Source organism: Staurois parvus, unplaced genomic scaffold, assembly GCF_062004578.1.
Source record: "Staurois parvus isolate SC_StPar_1 unplaced genomic scaffold, SC_StPar_1.0 ptg000719l, whole genome shotgun sequence".
Classification (NCBI taxonomy): Eukaryota; Metazoa; Chordata; class Amphibia; order Anura; family Ranidae; genus Staurois; species Staurois parvus.
Genome location: NW_028318515.1, coordinates 11,791,413 through 11,812,555, shown reverse-complemented (window position 1 = coordinate 11,812,555; position 21,143 = coordinate 11,791,413). Strand labels below are relative to the sequence as shown.

The 21,143-nt window shown below is 41.2% G+C and overlaps 1 protein-coding gene across 2 annotated transcripts in view; it reads right to left on the bottom strand.

Moving 5' to 3' along the window:
* The window catches only part of ADGRD1 (adhesion G protein-coupled receptor D1), an 827,296-nt gene that overhangs the window by 631,932 nt on the left and 174,221 nt on the right, over positions 1–21,143 (bottom strand). For both annotated transcript variants that reach the window (XM_089653751.1, XM_089653752.1), the window contains one exon: positions 7,523–7,664. In XM_089653751.1, coding sequence (XP_089509877.1) covers positions 7,523–7,664 — 142 coding nt within the window. The remainder of the gene's footprint in view (positions 1–7,522; positions 7,665–21,143) is intronic.

Below are 21,143 nucleotides of genomic sequence, written 5' to 3'. Positions count from 1 at the left end.
CAAACTCCCCCATCCATCCATGTCTCAATGCTTTATTTTGCTGAGAAATCACTTAGAAAAACACCCCCTAGCATTTCTGGGCATGACCATCTTGAGTGGGGGCAAATAATTCATGTAGCATTTACTTCTTGGAATCCATCTGAAGTAGTTCTAAAGGTTCCAGGTGTTTTACCTTCGTACATTCTATGCATGAAGGCAAAAAACCTTCTGTGTGCAGTGCCCCTCCCCCACCCCCCCAATCCTTACCTGAGCCCCCTCCAATCCAATGATGTTAAGAATAGCCACAGTTGCCAATGGGGACTCTCCTTCCTCATTGGCTGCGTCAATAAGGAAATATCGGGGGGCGGGGCTGAGCTTCGGCTCTGTGTCTTATGGACGTGTAGAGCAGCAGCTGGGAAGTGAGCATGCAGTGGCTCCCCCAGGGAAAGCGTCTTTCTCTGGGGGCACTGTTCGAGGGGGAGGGGCCAGGAGTGCTGGTGAGAAACCCAATAAGAAGAGCCCCTTTGATAACGTGCTCGTCTGCACGAAACGCGTCAGAATGGAGTCTAGCCGGTGACGTCACGCCGCCCCGCACCTCGTGGAGGCCGGCAGCCATCTTTGTTTCTGGGCTACCCTATGTGAGTCTACTACATTATGTCCTAATAAAGGTTTATGAACATACTACACTATCAGTGCTTTTTTGGGTGGGCTGTATGGTCGAGCCCCCCCCTTTTCAAGGTGGATATCATTTTTGAGTGTCCTGGTCTGAGGAGTCCGGATTAAATGTATGCCAACCGTTGCTGAATGTCTGGTGCCCCCCTGCTGGTTAGAGGAAGGAGCATCCCTACCAGAGTGACAGCCTGCTAGATGACCCACATTGCCTCAGCCTTCTAGTACCAGGAGTGGTCTGACAACTCAAATGCGCACATTATGCACTTTCTGGTGAGTGCATAAAGTTTACCCACCTTTTGAGCACGGAGTCGACAGCATTTGCACCTTTTACTGGGACAATTGATATATCACCTGGGGACGTTGTTTTCACTTTAAGCACTTTAGCCACCACTTATTTTATTCATATTTTTATCTTATCAGACGTATGATTTATGAGTTATTTCCTTCTTAGCGCTGCATATGTTATTATTAAGAAGTGGATCATGTTTGTTATTACAAAAAAAACAAGCTTTAGTATCACTTTAACTCGGGCATGCAGGCAGAAGGGAGTGCTTAGCTGTGAAAACCCCTCCTCATCTTCTGGAGACTTTTGGGATGTATGACATCATTTGCCTAGGCACGGAAACTGGAAAGTAATTGAAGAAATTTAAAAAAAAGTTTACAACAAGTAAATATAATATACTTTCCCATCCATTTACTACTGCTAGCAGCATAAGGATTCAAAATAGTTAATGTTGACTGAGAGAGTGAAGTTCCACTTTAGGGTGAAATTGACTTGGCCTGAAATGCACCTATGTGTTCAATACACTTGAAATGAAGGCTGAATAAAGTGTCTGCAAGTACCTGTGCTAAGGCCTTTGTCTGTTGCAGCCAGGTTTTGAATTTCCATACCTGTCCATGTGCAGATCATATGCAGGCCAAAAGATGTTAACTGTGGGTCAAACGCATCTGTCAATGAATTCCGATTTTTCTCAAAAGACTTTCAAACTGGTGTCAAACTGATGCCATCAACACAAAAGCAAAGACCATCAACCTAAGCCCTTAATCTTCAAATCAATCTCTTTGTCCCACCAGAGCCTCTTGGATCCTACATCTAAGCTGTACACAGAGCCTGAACTTTTCTTTAAGTAGAGACTAAGTCCTGCTCTTGTCTTAGCATTGAGCAGCTCACTCTGCAGCAGCTGAAAGCAGGCAGGAGGGAGGAGTAAACACTGACTTTCAGCTGCTGCAGGGAGAGCCACAAAAGTCGGTTATAGTTATTTTCTCCACCCCAAACTGATCACCTGCTCTGTTCACATACAATTCTCCCTGCTGGGGAGGATGCAGGAAACCTCTAATGCACCCTAGACAACCACTGAGTTTTGGTCCAGTGCTATTCTCTAAGGGAAGGTGATAAATATTGGGTGCAATGATTCCAGAAGAGTCTTCCCTCCAGGGATTCTACCAGGTAAGGGTTCCACTGTAAGATGGGTCTTTCTCTCTTGACCTTTGCCCCCTGGGACCTGTGCTAAAAGCTCACTGAATTTCAGCTGTGCTGCTGGAGGGTACATCCAGAGGGTGCAAAGCAGGAAGATGGCTGCCTGCATGAAACATCTTTGAAGACATCTACTGTCCTGAAGATTGTCCTGGAGAGCTTGGGAGATGCTGGTGTTGATTTCAAAAGGTCTTATCTCTCCTTAGAGTCTACTTAGAGAAAGAGGAAGATCCATTGACCTTTAACAGTAGACAGTGAATACACTCAGTCATTACATTTTGGCTGGCTGCTCTTAAAGTGGTAGTAAAGTGCGTTCTTTGACATTTACCTACAGGTAAGCCTATAATAAAGATTACCTGTAGATAAAATGAATATCTTCTAAATGTGCAGCATTTATAAGATATTCCAGGGAGCAGCAGCTGGAGGCATCACCAGCGCATGCGCTCTGAAGGCACGGCATACCTGTGCCATCCCTTCAGAGCGGTGTGTCGTGGGTCATTGCAGCTTTGCCAGTCAGACAGCCGCAGCCTGCGAACCTGGAAGGAAGACCGGTTGAAGATGGAAGCCCTGTCAGCGGTGACAGCGTGCTGTTGGAGGGCTTCGTTTGAAGGTATGTATTTCATAATGTGATAGTATGTGATGCATACTAGCACATTATGATATTACCTTGCAGGGGGAAATCTTTTTTTTTTTTACTACTTTACTGCCACTTTAAGAGGCCAACGCCAATATTAATTGCTGTATCCTGTGCCTCTGACTCTCCCTCCAGGGCTAATGAGCAAATAAAATCATAAAAAGGAATTAAAGTGACTGGTGCCCAACTTTCTTAGTTATAACGAAATAAGCCAAGGATTCCACCCCCACGTTGGGGTTCATCTTCAAGCACTCAGAGAGGTGGAGTGCTAAAGCTAGAAAAACAGTTCTGGTGGAGCTTAGATTTTGAAAGGATCAGTGAAGACATCAAGGAGACAGTGTGTAAGGATAAAGTTCACAGACCTAGACAGGTAAAACTTTTTTCCTGCAACTTGGATTGGGAGACAGTTCATAAGGTTTGGAATTATACATGAGGAAAAACGAGCAGAACATAATAATAAAAGACATGCACGGAAAAAATAATTAGTGTTCTTTTACAAACTAAAGTGTGTTTATCAGACTTGAACAGACTGGAGAGCAGGGCTGCAGAATGAAATATGCCTTCCAGGAAGAGATTAAGAAATTAAAAAAATAACATCAGTAGCAATACATAAGGTGAAATAATATGCCACAGCCATGCCGGTTCCAGATCACAGTTCCCTTAACTGAGATGAGCCATCATATAATGATCATGGTAATAACAGTATATCTTGTTATAATGAGAGTGATAAATCACAGCTGGAACTTGTTTCTTAGGTATCTCACCATGTCACTAACTAACACAAATACCTTCCCAGACTTAATAAAGATCTTATTAATGATATAACTTATTCTGTTCTTTTATGGGAGAGTTCTCACATCAATGAACAGATTTAACTGTCCACCAGCACCAAACGAACACACGGGACATCACCAGAGAACATTACTTCAACTCTGCGGGAACAGCCAACATTTGTTTTTTTTGTTGCTAAACATCTTTGAGACTAAAAAGGCAGATGTTGGATGTATATTGGTATTTCTAGTTATTTATAACTTCAATAACAAAAATAGGCACTTTGTGATAATGATTATCACTGCTTTTTTGTGTTTTTTTGGGTGACGCTCCACTTTAGAAAGTGATCTGTAATATGCTGCAGGCCTCTGTAGAGCTTAGTGTTTGCAAATCCTCTACTTGGTCAATGTAATGACACTACACTGACATGAATAGTTTTAAACTGAGCAATGCAACAAGATTTACAATGTTTACTCCTAATGTGAAGAAGCCAGGAAAGTTAGTCAGGTCTGCCTGCTTGGTTTGAACATTTTAATTAAGTTCAATCCCCCTGCGCTTATATGACAGTATACATTTATGATTGCCATTTGCACAGCACATCCTCTATGGCTGCTTTGAATAGAAAGCTACTGACAGGTGTGAAGTGTGGGCACCCAAAGGTGCTTGCATAAAGCAATAGCAGCTTTCAGTGCCTCCTGCTTTACCCTAGTTGACTTACGTCAAAGGAAAGAGAGTTAATTATTTATTTATTTAAGGTACTTATATAGTGCTGTCAATTTATGCAGCGCTTTACATATATTGTACATTCACATCAGTCCCTGACCCTCAAGGGGCATACAATCTAAGGTCCCTAACTTACATTCATACATACACGTACTAGGGACAATTTAGACAGGATCCAATTAACCTACCAGCATGTCTTTGGAGTGTGGGAGGAAACCAGAGTACCCAGAGGAAACCAACACAGGCAGAGGGAGAACTTGCAAACTCCAGGCAGGTGGTGCCATGGTTGGGATTCAAACCAATGACCCTAGTACTGCCAGGCAGAAGTGCTAACCATTTAGCCACTGTGTTAATGGTACTTGATCAATGTACTATGTAAATATAAATACTAAAGAGGACCTAGCCTTAAAATTGGTACTCAACCTGAAGCAGAGAAGAATATGTCGGCATTAACAATTGCATTATAATTGTGAGTAAAAAAACTTCTTGCTTGCCATAACTTAAAGTGTGCACCTGACCTTCCCTAGGCAGCCATAATCACATGGTCTCTTACTACCAATCATTAGCAGCCTCAGTGTCTTTTATTTTCTTTCAGAGAGTCTTTAAGGACCCGTTCATAGTTAACACTTAAGCATTTATTGCGATGGACTAATGCGCAAGCAATAATGTGCATCATGCTAAGGCAAACCACACATTACTTTTTGTTTTTAAATGCAGCACACTTTTCATATTATATATGCCTTGTGGGGCACTGCAGTACATTGGCCTCTACTGTAGAATGTGTTTGGGTTCCAAAACCTACAAGTGTGAAAGGGCCCTTGTTGTGAAGAAGGGATCACCAAAGCAGAAAGGAAATACAAGCTGCATATCTGCTGTACAGAAATGACTGCCCACTTTTATAGTTAATTAAAACTATGCACTGTATATATGGTGTATAAATATACTATATATATATATATATATATGTGTGTATACAACTAAAGGTTTTATAAATTATTAAATTACTGTTCCTCCTAAACATACTTTTACTTTTTTGTCTAGTTAAAAAAAAACGTATCCGGATATAAAAAAAAAATGGGAAGTTCCACTGTCAACTTGTTTTCAAGTTTCGGAGATTTATCATTATGCTTTTATGACTACTTTAAAAAGTCATTGACTTTGAACACGCAGTGGGTTGCAAGTTCTGACACTCCTTGCCTTCTGTTTGCTCCAGGTTAGTGACTTGCCGAGTGGTGATGCATAGGTGAGATTGGCAGCCCCAGATTTTTTACCTTTTCTTTCACAACAAAATTCTTACATTTGTGGAGCACTGTAACAGGATCACATTATTTTTTTGGTAACAAAATACTTTGTGCATGTTTTCTATCTCTGCACTATGCACATCCAGTAGACCCCTTGTTTGAACTTTCTGAACTCAAGTTAAATGTAATACAAATTATTCTGTATAGTAATGTAATTTGTTAGATTCTTACAAACCTGAGCTGTTGTAAACTGCAACTAATAGCTCAGCTTCTTGTAATCTGTGGCTTGTAAAAACCTGGTCTGTAATTTTACCATTCAGAGGCTCATTTAGTAATGGGGTGATTTTCACTTAGTATGTGTTCACTTCCAACATACAGCCAGGCACAGGATGAGTATTTTAAATGAACATATTAAGCTGCATTTAAAATGACTCCAGTTGCAGTTTAGACCCTTAAAGTGTCACTAAACCCACATCATAAAAAAAGTATCAGTAAATGCTGTATTACAAGCTGTTCATACTCAGTCACTATGAGATTTGTTTTCTGTATTTTGCAAAACTAAACCTGGTTGATCCTGCTGTTCTCTGTCTCCCCCTTCTGTCCATGTACTCAATGCAGTTGGTGATTATGCAGAGCAGTGCTGGCACACATCACATCCGAGCAGCCCATGTGACTATAGAGTCACACATGTGGGTGTATACACAGTGGAAAATGAATATTCTCAAGAGCTTAATGAATGTGGTGCAATTTCACTTTGTGAGAATACCTAGTCAAGTGCAAAGAACTTAAAAAAAGTCAGCAAAGCTTCACCTCATTCAATAAGCTTTGGGGAGCTTTAAAAGTGAACAGTATATTTGCCTTTAGTATATCAACCCCTATAGGCCTAATCTAGTTAGCAACATTTTTGTACATCATTTATGCAACCTTTACTATAAGTTCACAAATGATAAGCTGTCTGTATTCAGAAAAGTTATTCCTGTTTATTTGTTTACCCCTCATTTGTAATGAATTCTATATTTAGATGGTGAAGAGTGAATGAAGAGATTATGAGCTTTCCTGTGGAGCATAGGGATTATATTAACAGTGATCGTAAATCAGAGGAAGTTTCTCAAACAAAGAAATCTGGAATTTCTATAACCAGTGTAAAAGCGTACAAATTGAATTTTATAAAACTTCAATACTGAATGTCTCCCAAACTAAACAAAATGTCCTTTCACAGCCCTTCCCTAAAATCTTGCTGGATTGTTAATGAGGAATTCCACTGTGTTAACCCCTTCGGCAGATATTGTCAGGTCATTATTACAGAAAAGTAACTGACACATACATCAGCAGTCAAGTTACAACATGTCAAGCAGTGATGTCAACTTTCTTAAAAGACTGTACCATATATAGGTGAATGCAAGATTTATGACAGTAAAAAATGTATAAGCCCATACATATAGACCATGTACTGCACATTACAGTAATATGAATGTTGACTATATCTGGCATACATGTGACAAGATAGGGTGCTGTCTAATTATAATGACATCCGATTGTATAAAAATAGTCAGAGTAGAATAATTAGTGAGGCATAATTAGATGAAAATTGTTGATGTATAGCAATCAGTATTTCTAAAGCTACCAAAAAATGAGTGATGAGCCATTAATCCATCAATTATGTCTTCTCTATGCAACAAATCCCTGTGAACATGCATGGCATCAAGTTTTGTGAACTTGTATCTCAAGGAAGCAAAAGGCTTTCTGGGGACTAGAGTATTTCTAGTGTTATACCCAACAATATCTAGATTCCTTTCTCTGATTCTGTGGAATTCAGCTGGATTAAGAATAATCTAATGCCTCTATTTCTTAACCCCTATAGGCCTCTCTATTGACCTATTTCCTCATTGCTCATGCCCAAGCTATCTGAAATATATGTCTGTATAGTATCCATCTATCTATAATGTTATGACAAAAGGCAGCACTTTGATATCTATTATTAATATTATTATGTAAACAATGCAGGATATACAATTGTTCTTTACTCACCAAGATGTGTGTCAGTTGAATGGTTATGAGAGGAGATCCAGAAAGGTTTGGACACAGGAACGGGGGTGGTTCTACCTTCAAGGAAATTATATAACTAGCTGCTGAAATCATGTAATCATTGTATTGGTTTGCTTCTTTGATTCTGAAAAAAAAAAGAAAAAAATTATTTTTGATCCTTGACAAGGGCAATTCATCAGTCAAAGTTTTATAACGATTCACCAAGTTCAACAAAACTACTAAAGTGTTTTCAGACAGTCAGACAGATGTCAACAAACCAATACACCCAAACTGGTTTAAAGTTTTTGGTGAACAAATGAAATCATCAGTTACAGTAAAATGATCCTTTAAGATAATATACAATAACTATACACTTTGATCTGAAATAAGGTCCCCTGGCAAATCCTAATGTGAAACCTGACCACTTTAAAATTGCAAGACGAATAGCAAAGATGCTAAGCAGGCACGAGAAGATATTTGCATGTATTTTCACATACATTTGATACCAAAGCACCTTGAGAGCCCAATCCCCAGGGTGCTCTAATAGATAAACAATGGTTTGGGGAACTGAAGTCAGTTGGCCCTACCAGCTCTGCATTCACACCTCACTATTTGTCAGTGAGGTGGTCTATCATTGTTAAAGCTTAATAGTGAAGCCCAGTAGCAGAAAGGAGGTGAAGCCAAACACAGCTGTAGTAGTTCTTGTAGTAGTTTGCATAGCTGTCCAGGATCCAAAGCTTTCATGTCCTCTACAAGCTACATGAGCACATATGCAGGCATCTTCCAGTACCCTATTTATATCTCTGCCATCAATTCAGCAACTGTAAAGTAAATACAGAATCCCACAAGTAAATTTCACAGCCTTGTGTTATGCAGCAAATGTTTTGTCTAAGCTAATAGTAGCCCTCATAACAAAGTAATAAGCTTGTTGGCACCAAAACATTATCACTGTAACACAAAGAATAATTCTGCAATTCATCTTCACACTTGCAAACGTCATGACTTCAATAGTCATTTTCAGTGACAGCTTTCTCTATTTCTCTGCCTAACTGCTGGCCATGACACAGTTAAAGCAGACCTTTACCCACTAATATAGCTTACTATTCTTTTTCTTCTCTTGGGGCATTAAATTCCTGTTCTATGTGTCCCACCCCATTCTTACTACTCAAGAAGGCTATAGTTGATGCGATTTTCTTTCCTGTAACCACTGCAGCCAGTGTTGATGGGGGAATCCCTCCAGTGAAACTATTGTATGCTCCCAATAGGAGGATCCATCCCCACCGAGAGAATGCAGTGATTGCTGCTAGCAAATATAATAGCCATTAGCAATAATCACATCTAAAATCCGACATGCTGGTTGTGCCCAAGTCATACAACAATCGACCTGGATACAATCAGCGTGCCTATAGATGGTTTGATTCTCGGCTGGTCCCTGCTGAATCAGCCGAGGTCAGGAACTACAGCTTGCAAGTGTTTCTTTTGCCCTTAGCAGTCCCTACTCCTTTAATGCAGTGATATAATTCCTGGCCAGATGGCACTGAGACTGAGCGAGGATAACAGGAAAGGATACCTGTAGTCTAAGCTGGTCAGGTGAAGGTCATGGCCACTGTGTAAGTGCATCCGTGCCACAGTCCAGAGGCTGAGAGTGGTCTTATGTTACCAGCTACTCACGCAGGGGTGGCCAACCTGCGGCTCTCTAGCTGCTGCAGGATTACAAGTTCCATCATGCCTCTGCAAGTCAGTAACTTCCCATCTTTGCAATGCCTCATGGGAAATGTAGTTCCACAACAGCTGGAGAGCCACAGGTTAGCCACCCCTGAGCTACTGCTTTGTATCTGGTAGTGTAACCCAGAGAACAGCTCAAAGGTTCGGAGGTCAGGACAGGTAATGGGCAGGTGTAATCCAATAAAGAGTTTGCAATCAAGGCAGGTAGCTGGCAAGTGTAATCCAGTAAACAATTTGAGGTCAAGGCTGGAAGCAACCCAAAGGAAAAGTTCAAGGCAGAGGTCAGCAACAAGCACATCTCAGATAGTTTGACAGGCAGGGACAAATGGAATATGACTAGAAGGGAGTCAGGAAGCCAATGCTAGCACAAGCCCAGAACTCTGGGCTTGTGACTTTCATATACAGTGCAACAGCGATGCAACCAATGCGGGACAGAGGAAACTGGGCAGCCTGAACTGACCACTATCTATCAACTGGAATGAGTGCCACCACAGCCAATCAGAGAGGGAAGCATATGAGGACAGGAGAAGAGAGTGGCATATGACTCTCCTAACGCTTTTACGTAACAAGGAAGGGATGGAAACGAGACTGGTTAGAATGAATGAACTGCAACAGAGAAAAATCAGGTCTACTCCCCTACCAGTGTCAGGGCTCCCGGGTATGACCAGAGGTGTGTGACTGACGCAGGGAAACGCAGACTTCAGATATGTTATAAACAATGTAATTTATTAACACTAACCATACAAACATAAACGCAGTGCAATACTAAAACATAACACAGTGCAAACAAACCAACCAACCACCCACAGATAACAGTACATACAATGCAAGCGTCGTCAGGCAGGCCGGGTCAATATCAGTTGGGCAGGTAGGTACAGGGGGAGCAAGCGGAGAACGGTCGGGGTCACAGGCCAGGTTCAGCAGGTTGCGGGCAGCGTGGTACAGAGGGTCAGGCAGAGGAGAATGGTCAGACAAGCCAGGGATCAGAGCAGGGTCAGCAGAGAATCAGACAGGAACAGAGAGCAGGAACAGGATACAGGGCCCAAGAGAAACACAACACCAAGGCAGAGTCTGCAGGTCTGAATGTCCCTTAAATACACCAGTATAATTAGTTCCAGGTGTTTGACTGGCTGCAAGGTTGAGTCTCTGATTGCTGGGAGCACCCGCTGGCCAGCCCTGGTACTGCAGCTCATAAGGCAGCTGAGTCCCACTATTGCTGGCCAGTCCATTCCTGACAACCAGGTAGAACTGTGCTTCTGGGCAGAGCTGTGGAAAAGTCAGGACTGATGTTTTGACTGTATATCAGTTCCAACGCTTTTTAAGGACTGTACCTGAACAACACCTCTGCCTCTCTAGACCTCTCTTTACTTTTGAGATATTGTGTTGGGATTTAATTCCCATACCTCATCTACTATCCCTTCCCTATAAGGGATATATACTTCCTTACATACACAAATGGGAACTTCAAGTCACCCTCACTCCAGTGAAAACCTATAGAGCCATCACATTACAGCATAGGTTCTCTATCACTAATGGATTTCAGGAACGAGGCTACAAATGTCTGACGTTCAACCCTTCTCCAATATATGTTCCCACAGTTCCCAAATACATCTTGGAAATGTCAGTCAGAATCAGAGACTTAAATTCAGTTTACATTCATAGATCTATTGACAAAACCTATTGACTATCTACATTAAGTTAACAAGGTCCCATTAAAGTGCTATAAATCTGCTTAATGATGCCTCCACCTGCATTTCATGGAATCCATGAAAAAAACCCCACAAAAACACTCCCTACCATTCATTTGTGGTTTACCAATATTATTGAAACTAAAACAATGAAAACTTGACTGCATTTCTGCATAACCGTGAAGAACAATTCCACGGCACATGGCTCCCATTGACAGGCTTCAGCTGCTCCTCATTGTACAAAACTACACCAACTCCTGACTCAACTAAGCCCTCTCCCTTCCTCCCCAGTTGTTTCCTAAAGTTTATTTCTGAAAATAATGGACACTTCATAAGCATAGCTTAGGGCCTGAGGTCTTTATTGGCAGGCAAGCATGAGTAGTGAACCAACAGTAACAAATGTGAATGATACCCTGATATGGGTAGAGGGTTTATACTTGATGTGATCATGATTTCCTGTATGGGATGTACCTTCTTTTTTTTTTGTATTACTCCTGTTCAATATGATGTGCATCAAAGCTAGATTGTAATGTGCCCGAAACAAAGAATTAAAAAAAATCTCAGGACTGGATTGACAAAAAACAAATATTTTGGCAGATAAAACAGTTCTCATTTACCCATTAAATCAGTATATTTAGCTGTTTGCCTGGAGTTCACCTTTAAATGTTTTTAGGAGAAAGTTATCACAAGAGAAAATAAGAATGGTGTATTCATAACTCATCAATCTTTCTGAATCGAACCCATTGCATTATCTGTCAATATAAAATCTTATTTACCTTACACATCAGCTAAAAAATAATGTACTAAGCATTTCATATGTCATACAAGTGCATTTTTCTGGCACACAGGGGGTTATTTTTGTAATTTGTTTGATAAAACGGGTGATGAATTACTTCATGTAGCTCAGAGGCGGATCACACGACCATTCCATTTTTGGACTCGGGATCTGTGATATGCCCACTAAAGGCAGCAGTGTATGATCCTTCAGATCTGCAATCTCATCAGCAAGGGGAAAAAATGCAAACAAGCAAAAGTGGCTGCACCAGTGTAATCTGTATTTGTCATGGAACAAGCATACAAGCATATATACATCGGGGAACATGGATAGGAAGGTTGTACAGCCCTCAGAAAATGAAATAATGATAAGCAGGTAATTGAAGTGTCGGAAAAACGAATTACGAATTCCTCATGCTGTAAAGTTAGCCTTTCTGAACCGAAGAATAATAGGAGTGGGGTAGATCACCCATCTAGAATAGTTTTACATTTTGTGCAAAGCTGAATTGCATATCAACCAGAGATTTTCAGGAAATGTTTAGTTTTGCTGAAATAAAAACTAGCACTAAATGAAAAACCAGTAAATGGGTTTGTGCTGCCCACAGAAAGTGCTTGACCACTTCACCATGTTACAATAAGAAGATACATATATAAATATAGACTGGACAAGAACCTGCCTCGTCAAGACATGACAATGTGCAGAAATCCAAAACGATGGAGCACACAGAATCCATTGCCAATCATGTATTCCAGAAAAAAGAAAAGTATGAAGTTTAACAACACTGTTATTACAAAATATCATGTTCTATTTTTTTTATAAGTAATTCTTTGTCTTCAATTGTAGAATAATTTGAAAGTGCACAAACAATAGTTGCTTGTGGGATTTTCTTTATAGCTGAAGTTTGTTTTGTTTGACTTTATTCAAAGTTTGTAGTGTATAAAGTCTATTTTTTTCCAGACACTAAAATGACAAATTATTATTATTATACAGTATTTATAAAGCACCAATAGTTCGCTCAGCGCTGTACATTACAAAGGGGGACAGAACATGTGACAGAACAATAACAATACAATGCAAAATATGAGGGGATTGAGGGCCCTGCTCTTTCGAGTTTACAATCTAGGAGGGAGGGGATAGTGGCACAGGAGGAGATAGCTGTGGGGGATGGAGTGGTAGGAAGAGTGGAGGAGGTCGGCAAGTTAGCATGGGGCGGGGTAGGCTTCCCTGAAGAGATGGGTTTTCAGGGTGCGCCTAAAGGAGAGGAGAGTAGGTAATATGATGGGTTGGGGCAGGGAGTTCCAGAGGATGGGTGACACCCTGGAGAAGTCCTGGAGGCGGGCATGGGAGGAGGAGACCAGGGAACTAGAGAGAAGGAGGTCTTGTGAGGAGCGGAGTGTGCGTGCTGGGCGATACTTGGATATTAGGTCAGTGATGTAGTACGCGGCAGTATGGTGGACAGCTTTGTACATCAGTGTTAGGATTTTGAATTTGATCCGTTGCGCAATCGGAAGCCAGTGGAGGGATTGGCAGAGGGGGGTGACGGAAACGGAGCGGTTGGAAAGGTGAATGAGTCTGGCAGCCGTATTCAGGATCGACTGAAGCGGGGATAGCCAGCGGCGAGGCAGGCCAGTGAGGAGGGAGTTGCAGTAGTCGAGTCGTGATATGATGAGGGAGTGGATGAGCTGTTTAGTAGTTTCTGGGGTTAAATAAAACACTAAATAAAAATATTCAAATGACAATGATGGCAATGTGCAGTGTGGATTATTTTACTGTTCAGGGTAATAAATGTGCATATACTCCACAATTTGTGAGCTTGTCATATACAAAAAATCAATAAAGGAATGATAACATAATCACATGGGGTGCTGGGTAACAGTTAATAATTCAGCTATGCATACTAACATCCCAGCATAATTAAATGTTTGGACCACAACCCAGAATGTGTCATGGAAGTTAGTCCTGGAATTCATTTTTAAGAAAGTTTTGCTAAATAAAAAGAAAACTACAAAAATTGTAAGTTGCATGTTAAGAAGTTCAGCAGTGAAAGGGAATTTTCTCTGTTTACTATATTAAAGCCTAACTCCAGGCAAAACATAGTTAATGGATTTGGTTACAGTGGGGAAGGCTTATAATCTTAGGTGTTTATTGCCATGTTTGTTAAGGTTCTTTGACGCTGGCGGCTGTATGGGGTGGTAAAAGCAGACAGCTAAACCACAACTTTTCTGTCTCTAGCCGCTCACTTGAATTCTTAGGCCCAATTCACAACTGAGCACCAAAACCATGCTAAAATGGTCAATACATGTTTGGATGCACCTCAAATGCACTAAAAAAATAGGGTGTTTTTTCTCAAGACAAAGCATGCAATAAACCATGTTCAGTGGCTGTTGTTAGAAAGTATAGCAGGCCAACCAAGACTTCTCTGTGTCTGGCTGCCTGAATCTACATTCTTCCTGAACAATTTCATCAGTTTTCTACAATGGCAAGTGTACAAACTTTATAGCATGTTTTGTCCATTGGACTCATCCAATACTAAAGTAAGGTTGCCATCTGTCCTGGTTTTCCAGGGACAGACCGCATTTTGAGCAGTCTGTCACCCCCACTTTGGTCAACAGTAGGTCAACTTAACAATCAGGTCCAAATTTATTAGTGACAGAGACAGAGGCGTAGCTAGGGGGGGCAGGGAGGTACATATGTACCCGGGCGCCAAGGTACAGGGGCGCCAAAATGAGGTCACAAGATCACTGCAGCGGCTGCAGCAGACATGTCATCTGATACGTCTGCCATCCACAGTGAGTTATGAGAGGAGAGAGGAGCCAGCCGGGAGAGGAGTGGAGAGGAGGGCAGTGCCGGAGGGGATGAGGGGAGAGCCGAGCCGGGTGAGTAGTGCTGTAGTGCCATGGCTAAAGGGGGGGGGCAATGTGATCAGGACGGGGGGTGTCTACAGGGACCATATAAAGCGGGGGGGTGTCAAGAGGTGGCCGTTCGTCCCCGAGCACAAAAGATCCTAGCTACGCCTCTGCAAAGAGCACAGGCAGGGGATTTACTACAAGATTTAAAATACGGCAAAGTATACAGCAGTATAAAATTGGCCAGTAGCGGGACACTTTAAAGGTAGCAATAATAATAAGAAATGTGCTAGAGACAGTACAGGCAGGTGATTTTGTACAAGAATTAAGAGGCCGCACATGTTATAGTAGTGTAAAAGTGACCAATAGCAGGACAGGTTTAATCAGGGATAATTGGCCTAACCAGTGTATGGCTAATGTTTATTTTTACTATGGGGATAGCAGTGCCATGAATGTGAGTAAGATAATTCAAGGTTGTTTAGGCACATACTCTTCTTGAGCTTAGTTTTTTTTCTCTCAAATGATGCAGGTGTATATTGCAAACATTAGGCAATACCAAGAGTGCTTACACTAACAATATGGCAGCAATTTACCTACATTTTATAGTGAGGGGGTGGCTTATTTGAAAGCCCTCTTATTGGTTCTTTAACCACTTCCCGTCCCACCCATGTAAATAAACGGCCAGATGGGAGCAGTGCAGGGGTGGGTGGCCATTTATAAATGGCCTCCCTGCCCCCTGCTTGTGCGCGCTCCCTGGGAGCGTGCAACACCGTGATCCGGTGCCCGATCATTGTACGGGACCTCTGTGTGAGGTCCTGATCATGTGATCACTGATTGGCCAATCAGTGATCACATGAAGAGTAGTAAGCAACATGTCACTTCTGACATCATTGCTTACTACTTGTGAAATCTGTGAATGATCACAGAGGTCACATGGTACAAGGCTATTCACAACAGCCTTGTACCATGTGACAAGCTGTGACCAATCACAGCTCACATAGTATTTCTCAATAGCTGCAAGAATGCAGCCAGAGAGAAGGAGAAATTATTGCTTTTACAGCCTTTATGGGTGTAAAATCAATCAGTGTAAAAAAAAATTTTCATAACCCCCCAACAAGTAGTACAGTGTCACTATGGTAACACTGTACTGCTAGGGTGACAGTATGTAAAAAAAAAAAAAAAAAAAAAAAATTTTTGGTTACAAACTAATTTGGGTTATTTTTTTTTACTAAAAAGATACCTGAATAAATTCTGGCCAGAATTTATGAAGAAAGATTTATTTGCAAAATTTTATAAGAAAACATTTTTTTTCAAAATTTTTGGACTTTTTCATTTATATAGCAAAAAAAATAAAATCCCAGTGGTGAATAAATACCACCAAAAAAAAGTTTTATCTGTATCAAAAAATGCTAAAAAATTCATATGGGTACAGTGTTGCATGACCGCGCAATTATCATTTAAAGTGTAATAACGCTGAAAGCTGAAAATTGGCCTGGACAGGAAAGGGTTGAAAGTGTCCAGACTTGAAGTGGTTAAAGCCTGCTGCCCATTGTTCAAAGGCTATGCAATGAATTATAGTTTGAAAAAAAATCTTCCGGGTGAATCAATTTGCCTCAAACCCATGGCAGTGGTGAACCCAAACCTCATTCCTAATCCTGGATGTTTCTTATGTCTCAGAATTTAAGTATTTGCTAGTATTTTGCAGAATTGCTGGGAAAAAGTTGGCTCTAGTTCACCCATACCCAGGGCAGCTGGGTCTAGCAAAAATGTATGTCTGCAGGAAGTCAATAGAGACACAAGGTGCAGTTAAAGATTCAGTAATTTCAACTGGGCTGAGGTTGGGTGAATAGATAAAGATTCAGAGTTTGGCAATGCGTATATACCCATGAGGTTTGGCTGACCCCTAGTGGGAATGCAGGAGCAAGAGCAGCACAAGCATGGAACATGAGCACAGAAAACCATAACCAGAAGACTACAGGAGAGTAAATTGGAAAACATAACTTAGGATAAAATTCAAAGACTAAGTAGCAAAAACATTAAGGAAACCTACAGCATCATGAAGAGGGCAAGAGCTATAAGAGGTGAACTGTGGGTGGGTGCCGGGTCTGGGATCAGTAGGCCCCCAAGAAAGTTAGACTATGGAAGGACTATAGGCTCTATATGTACTCATAGACAACTGCATACAGTTGTGTTCAAAATAACATCAATGTGTTGAAAAAAGTGAATAAAGCTCAAAATCCTTCTAATAGCTTTTATTTCCATACACAGAAATGCATTGGGAACACTACACATTCTATTCCAAATCAAAACATGAAGAAAAATATATCAAATTTATTTTGTTCCTCTAAAAAACTTGAAGAAAAGTGAATATTAGACTGTTCAAAAAAATAGCAGTGTTTGTATTCTTCTTTACAAACTCAAACATTCACTATATAAACTGAAAAATGTTTGAAGATTTTGCTTTCCTTTGAATCACTTAATTAATATTTAGTTGTATAAGCACTGTTTCTGAGAACTGCTGTACATCTGTGTTGCATGGAGTCAACCAACTTCTGGCACCTGTGAACAGGTATTCCAGCCCAGGATGATTGGACTACATTCCACAGTTCTCTATTTCTTGGTTTTGCCTCATAGTATGAGAAACATCCCCATATCATGATGCTTGCGCAACCATCCTTCACTGTCTTCACAGTGTACTGTGGCTTGAATTCAGTGTTTGGGGGTCGTCTGACAAACTGTCTCCGGCCACTAGACCCAAAAAGAACAATCTTTCTTTCATCAGTCTACAAAATGTTGCGCCATTTCTCTTTAGGCCAGTCAATGTGCTCTTTGGCAAATTGTAACCTCTTCAGCACGTCTTTTTTTCAACAGTGGGACTTTGCGGGGGCTTCTTGCAGATAGTTTGGCTTCACATAGGCGTCTTCTAATTGTAACAGTACTCACAGGTAACTTTAAACCTTCTTTGATCTTCCTGGAGCTGATTGTTGGCTGAGTCCTTGCCATTTTGGCTATTCTTCTATCCATTCGAATGGTAGTTTTTCGCTTTCTTCCACGTCTTTCAGGTTTTGGTTGCCATTTTAAAGCATTTGCAATCATTTTAGCTGAGCAGCCTATCATTTTCTGAACTTCTTTATATGTTTTCCCCTCTCCAATCAACTTTTTAATCAAGGTACGCTGTTCTTCTGAACAATGTCTGGAACGACCCATTTTCCTCAGAATTCCAGAGAGAAATGCACTGTAACCAGCATGTACAACATTTACTGCCTTCCTTCCTTAACCACTTGCCTACCGGGCACTTATACCCCCTTCCTTACCAGGCCAATTTTCAGCTTTCAGCGCTGCCGCACTTTGATTGACAATTGCGCGGTCATGCAACATTGTACCCATATGAAATTTTGATCATTTTTTCCTCACAAATAGAGCTTTCTTTTGGTGGTATTTACTCCCCGCTGGGCGCTTTACTTTTTCTGCTATAAATAAAAAAGTGCAAAAAATTTGAAAAAAAAAAAAAGTTTCTTTGTTTCTATTATAAAATTTTTCAAACAGGCATTTTTTCTCCTTCACTGATGTGCGTTGATGAGGCAGCACTGATGGGCACTGATAGGCAGCACTGATGGGCACTGATAGGCAGTACTAATGAGGTGTCACGGATAGGCGGCACTGATAGACAGCACTAATGAGGTATCACGGATAGGTGGCACTAATATGCAGCACTGATAGGCGGCACTGATAGGTGACACTGATGATGGGTACTGATAGACGGCACTGACTGGCATCACTGCTGGGCACTGACTGGCTGCACTGACTGGCACAACCCCTGGGCACTGACTGGTGGCACTGACGGGCAGCACTGCTGGGCTGCACTGGTGGGTGGCACTGGTGGGCAGCACTGGTGGGTGGGCACAGGTGGGTGGCACTGGTGGGCACAGGTGGGTGGCACTGCTGGGCACATGTAGGTGGCACTTCTGGGCACAGGTAGGTGGCACTGCAGAGTGGCACAGGTGGGTGCACTGCTAGGCACAGGTGGGTGCACTGCTGGGCACGGGTGGGCAGAGCTAGTGGGCGCACTGCTGGGCGGAACTTGCGGGTGGCACTGCTGGGCACCGTTCATCAGGGCACTGATCATCAGTGCCCTGATGATCGGTGCCGATCCCCGCTCTGACAACTGCCGGTTCTCGGCAGTACTTTCCTCACGATCTGACAGTGTGAGGAAAGTGCAGCCGAGAACCGGCACTTGCATTTCCCTCTGATCAGCGTGTCATTGGACACCGCTGATCAGGTGGTAAAAGGCCGCTGTGATTGGCCTTTTACCACATCACGTGATCAGCTGTGTCCGTAGGACGCAGCGATCACGGAGATCGCCGGGTGCAGGAGAGCGCGTTCTGGGAGGACGTCATATGACATCCACCCAGAACTGGCCGGCCGCAGTGAAGCCGTCATTCGGCTATCTGTGGTCGGCAAGAGGTTAAATAAGGGCAATAATTGCCACCTGTTTTTCAAAGAATGAATGACCTCACTAATAGAACTATACACTGCTATTATTTTGAACATGCCCCTTTCAATTAGTGATTCAATTACACAGAATCAGCAGCATGCATGTCATGACTGTTGGGTCTGTTGGATTTCTATTACTCTACTACACCTGCTAGTAAATTATTTGCCATGTAGAAATATCATTTCTATCAAAAACAGTGATTGATCAGGTTAGTGATGTCTGACTGCTATTATTTTGAACACAACTTTATATTAAAGTTGTTTGCTTAGTTTAAATGCACACTAAGTAATGTCTTCCTAACGAAGCAGTCTTAACACAGCTTTTAAACTATATATATTATTTAAAGCACACCAAACGCTGTTTAATTTCTATATCTGGTTACCTTCCTTGATAGTTTTCTAACACCTCTGTACATATGCTTGCAATGCTAGGGTGCATCATACTGCAATAATTAAAAACTACTGCTGAACGATATCGTGAAATACTACCAACAATGCCCAAACAGACATCGATAAGCCTTGCTAGGTGTCATTCTGTAGAAATAAGCATTTTTATGAATTATCACTCAGGAGATGGCAGGCTGTGACCAAGGGAAAAGAGTGCAGAAAGCCATAACTCTAAGTTGTTGTGTAATGGTGATGAGTAATTATTGTATCACATTAGTCACTAACACTACTCTACTAAATGCTGATATCTGACCACAATACATCATTCAGGTGGCATTGACTGATGCAGAAATATTATAGCAGAGGATACCGCAATGTTTACTATTCGAGTAATTTTGTCCTTCTTTATCATCAGATGTGATTGATCTAATTGCTGTGACTCATATTCTGAAATTCCTTCATGCTTTCATGAGCTGCCTACAGTAATGGCTTCAGTGATGGATTCTAATGTTCTCAAAAATCTTGCCTGGTTTTAGATTTTGCAATAGAAATGAGTTGTGCTTTTTAGTTTATATTCATTTACAAAATAACTGCATTTTAATGCCAACATAGCGCTTCCTGCAGTTTAGCTGATGCCCCAGGGGTTGGTTCTGTTAAAATGGCCTATAAATAACATAACAGTTTACCCTTTTTATCTGATAATGATAATATTGGCATAAGCAATGAATATTACGGAAACTCTCCTTAACAAATGTTATCAGATTTAATAAAGCTAAAGTCAATGAACACTGAACTGACATGTGCTTCCTAGCTGAACCCAGTGGAATTCACATTTCTTGCTTCTAAATGATTTAAAGATGTTACTTTTAAATCCCGTGCAGTAAGTACTTATCTGTCACTTGGAAAAGATTATGTTTCGAAAGCATCATATGAAGCAAGATAGCACGATAAAATCATAGCATTTAATATATGCAGATAAATGAAAGCATGAACTCTGACGCCTGAAGTTAACTTAAGAGGATTTAAACGCACAGTGGTATAGTAGTTAACACTGTGGCTTTGTGGCACTGAGTTAACTTCTCATAGGACATTGTCAGAGAAAAGTTTAGATGCTAAATCTTTTCTTATAATGTATTCCAGAAAATGGTACTGTTTCCTTGTAAGATTTAGGAATCATATTGGTAAGTTACTCACTTTTCACACAAACTACCACAAGAGTGTATGACAACACTTCTGATCTGACCCATAGACTTGAATTTTTTATCTGCATATTGAGATTTACTCCTTGAAATTCTATATTTCCAGGTCACCATATTGTCTGCTCTTAGCATCTGGTATTATCTATGTACAACCTCCGAGTTCAAACATATTATTCTTACATTTAGATGATGGCTGAAGTTAATTTAAGAATATTTAAATGCATGGTGGTGTAGTAGTTAGCACTGTGACTTTGTGGCAATTGGGATCTGAACCTGAGATTTAGTCCTTGAAATCCTATATTTCCAGGTCACCACGTTACCTGCTCTTACCATGTCATATTACCTATGTACAACCGTCCATACATATGTATCTAACACTGTTGGATTGTATACTATTTCTGTTGCTGCGGCAGCAGTTGAAGTAGATAACCTGTGAGAAGGGTGTCCACGAAAGGGCTGATGTGTCCACCCTTGCTGCAAAAGGAAGTGTTTCAGGTGGACAACCTATGG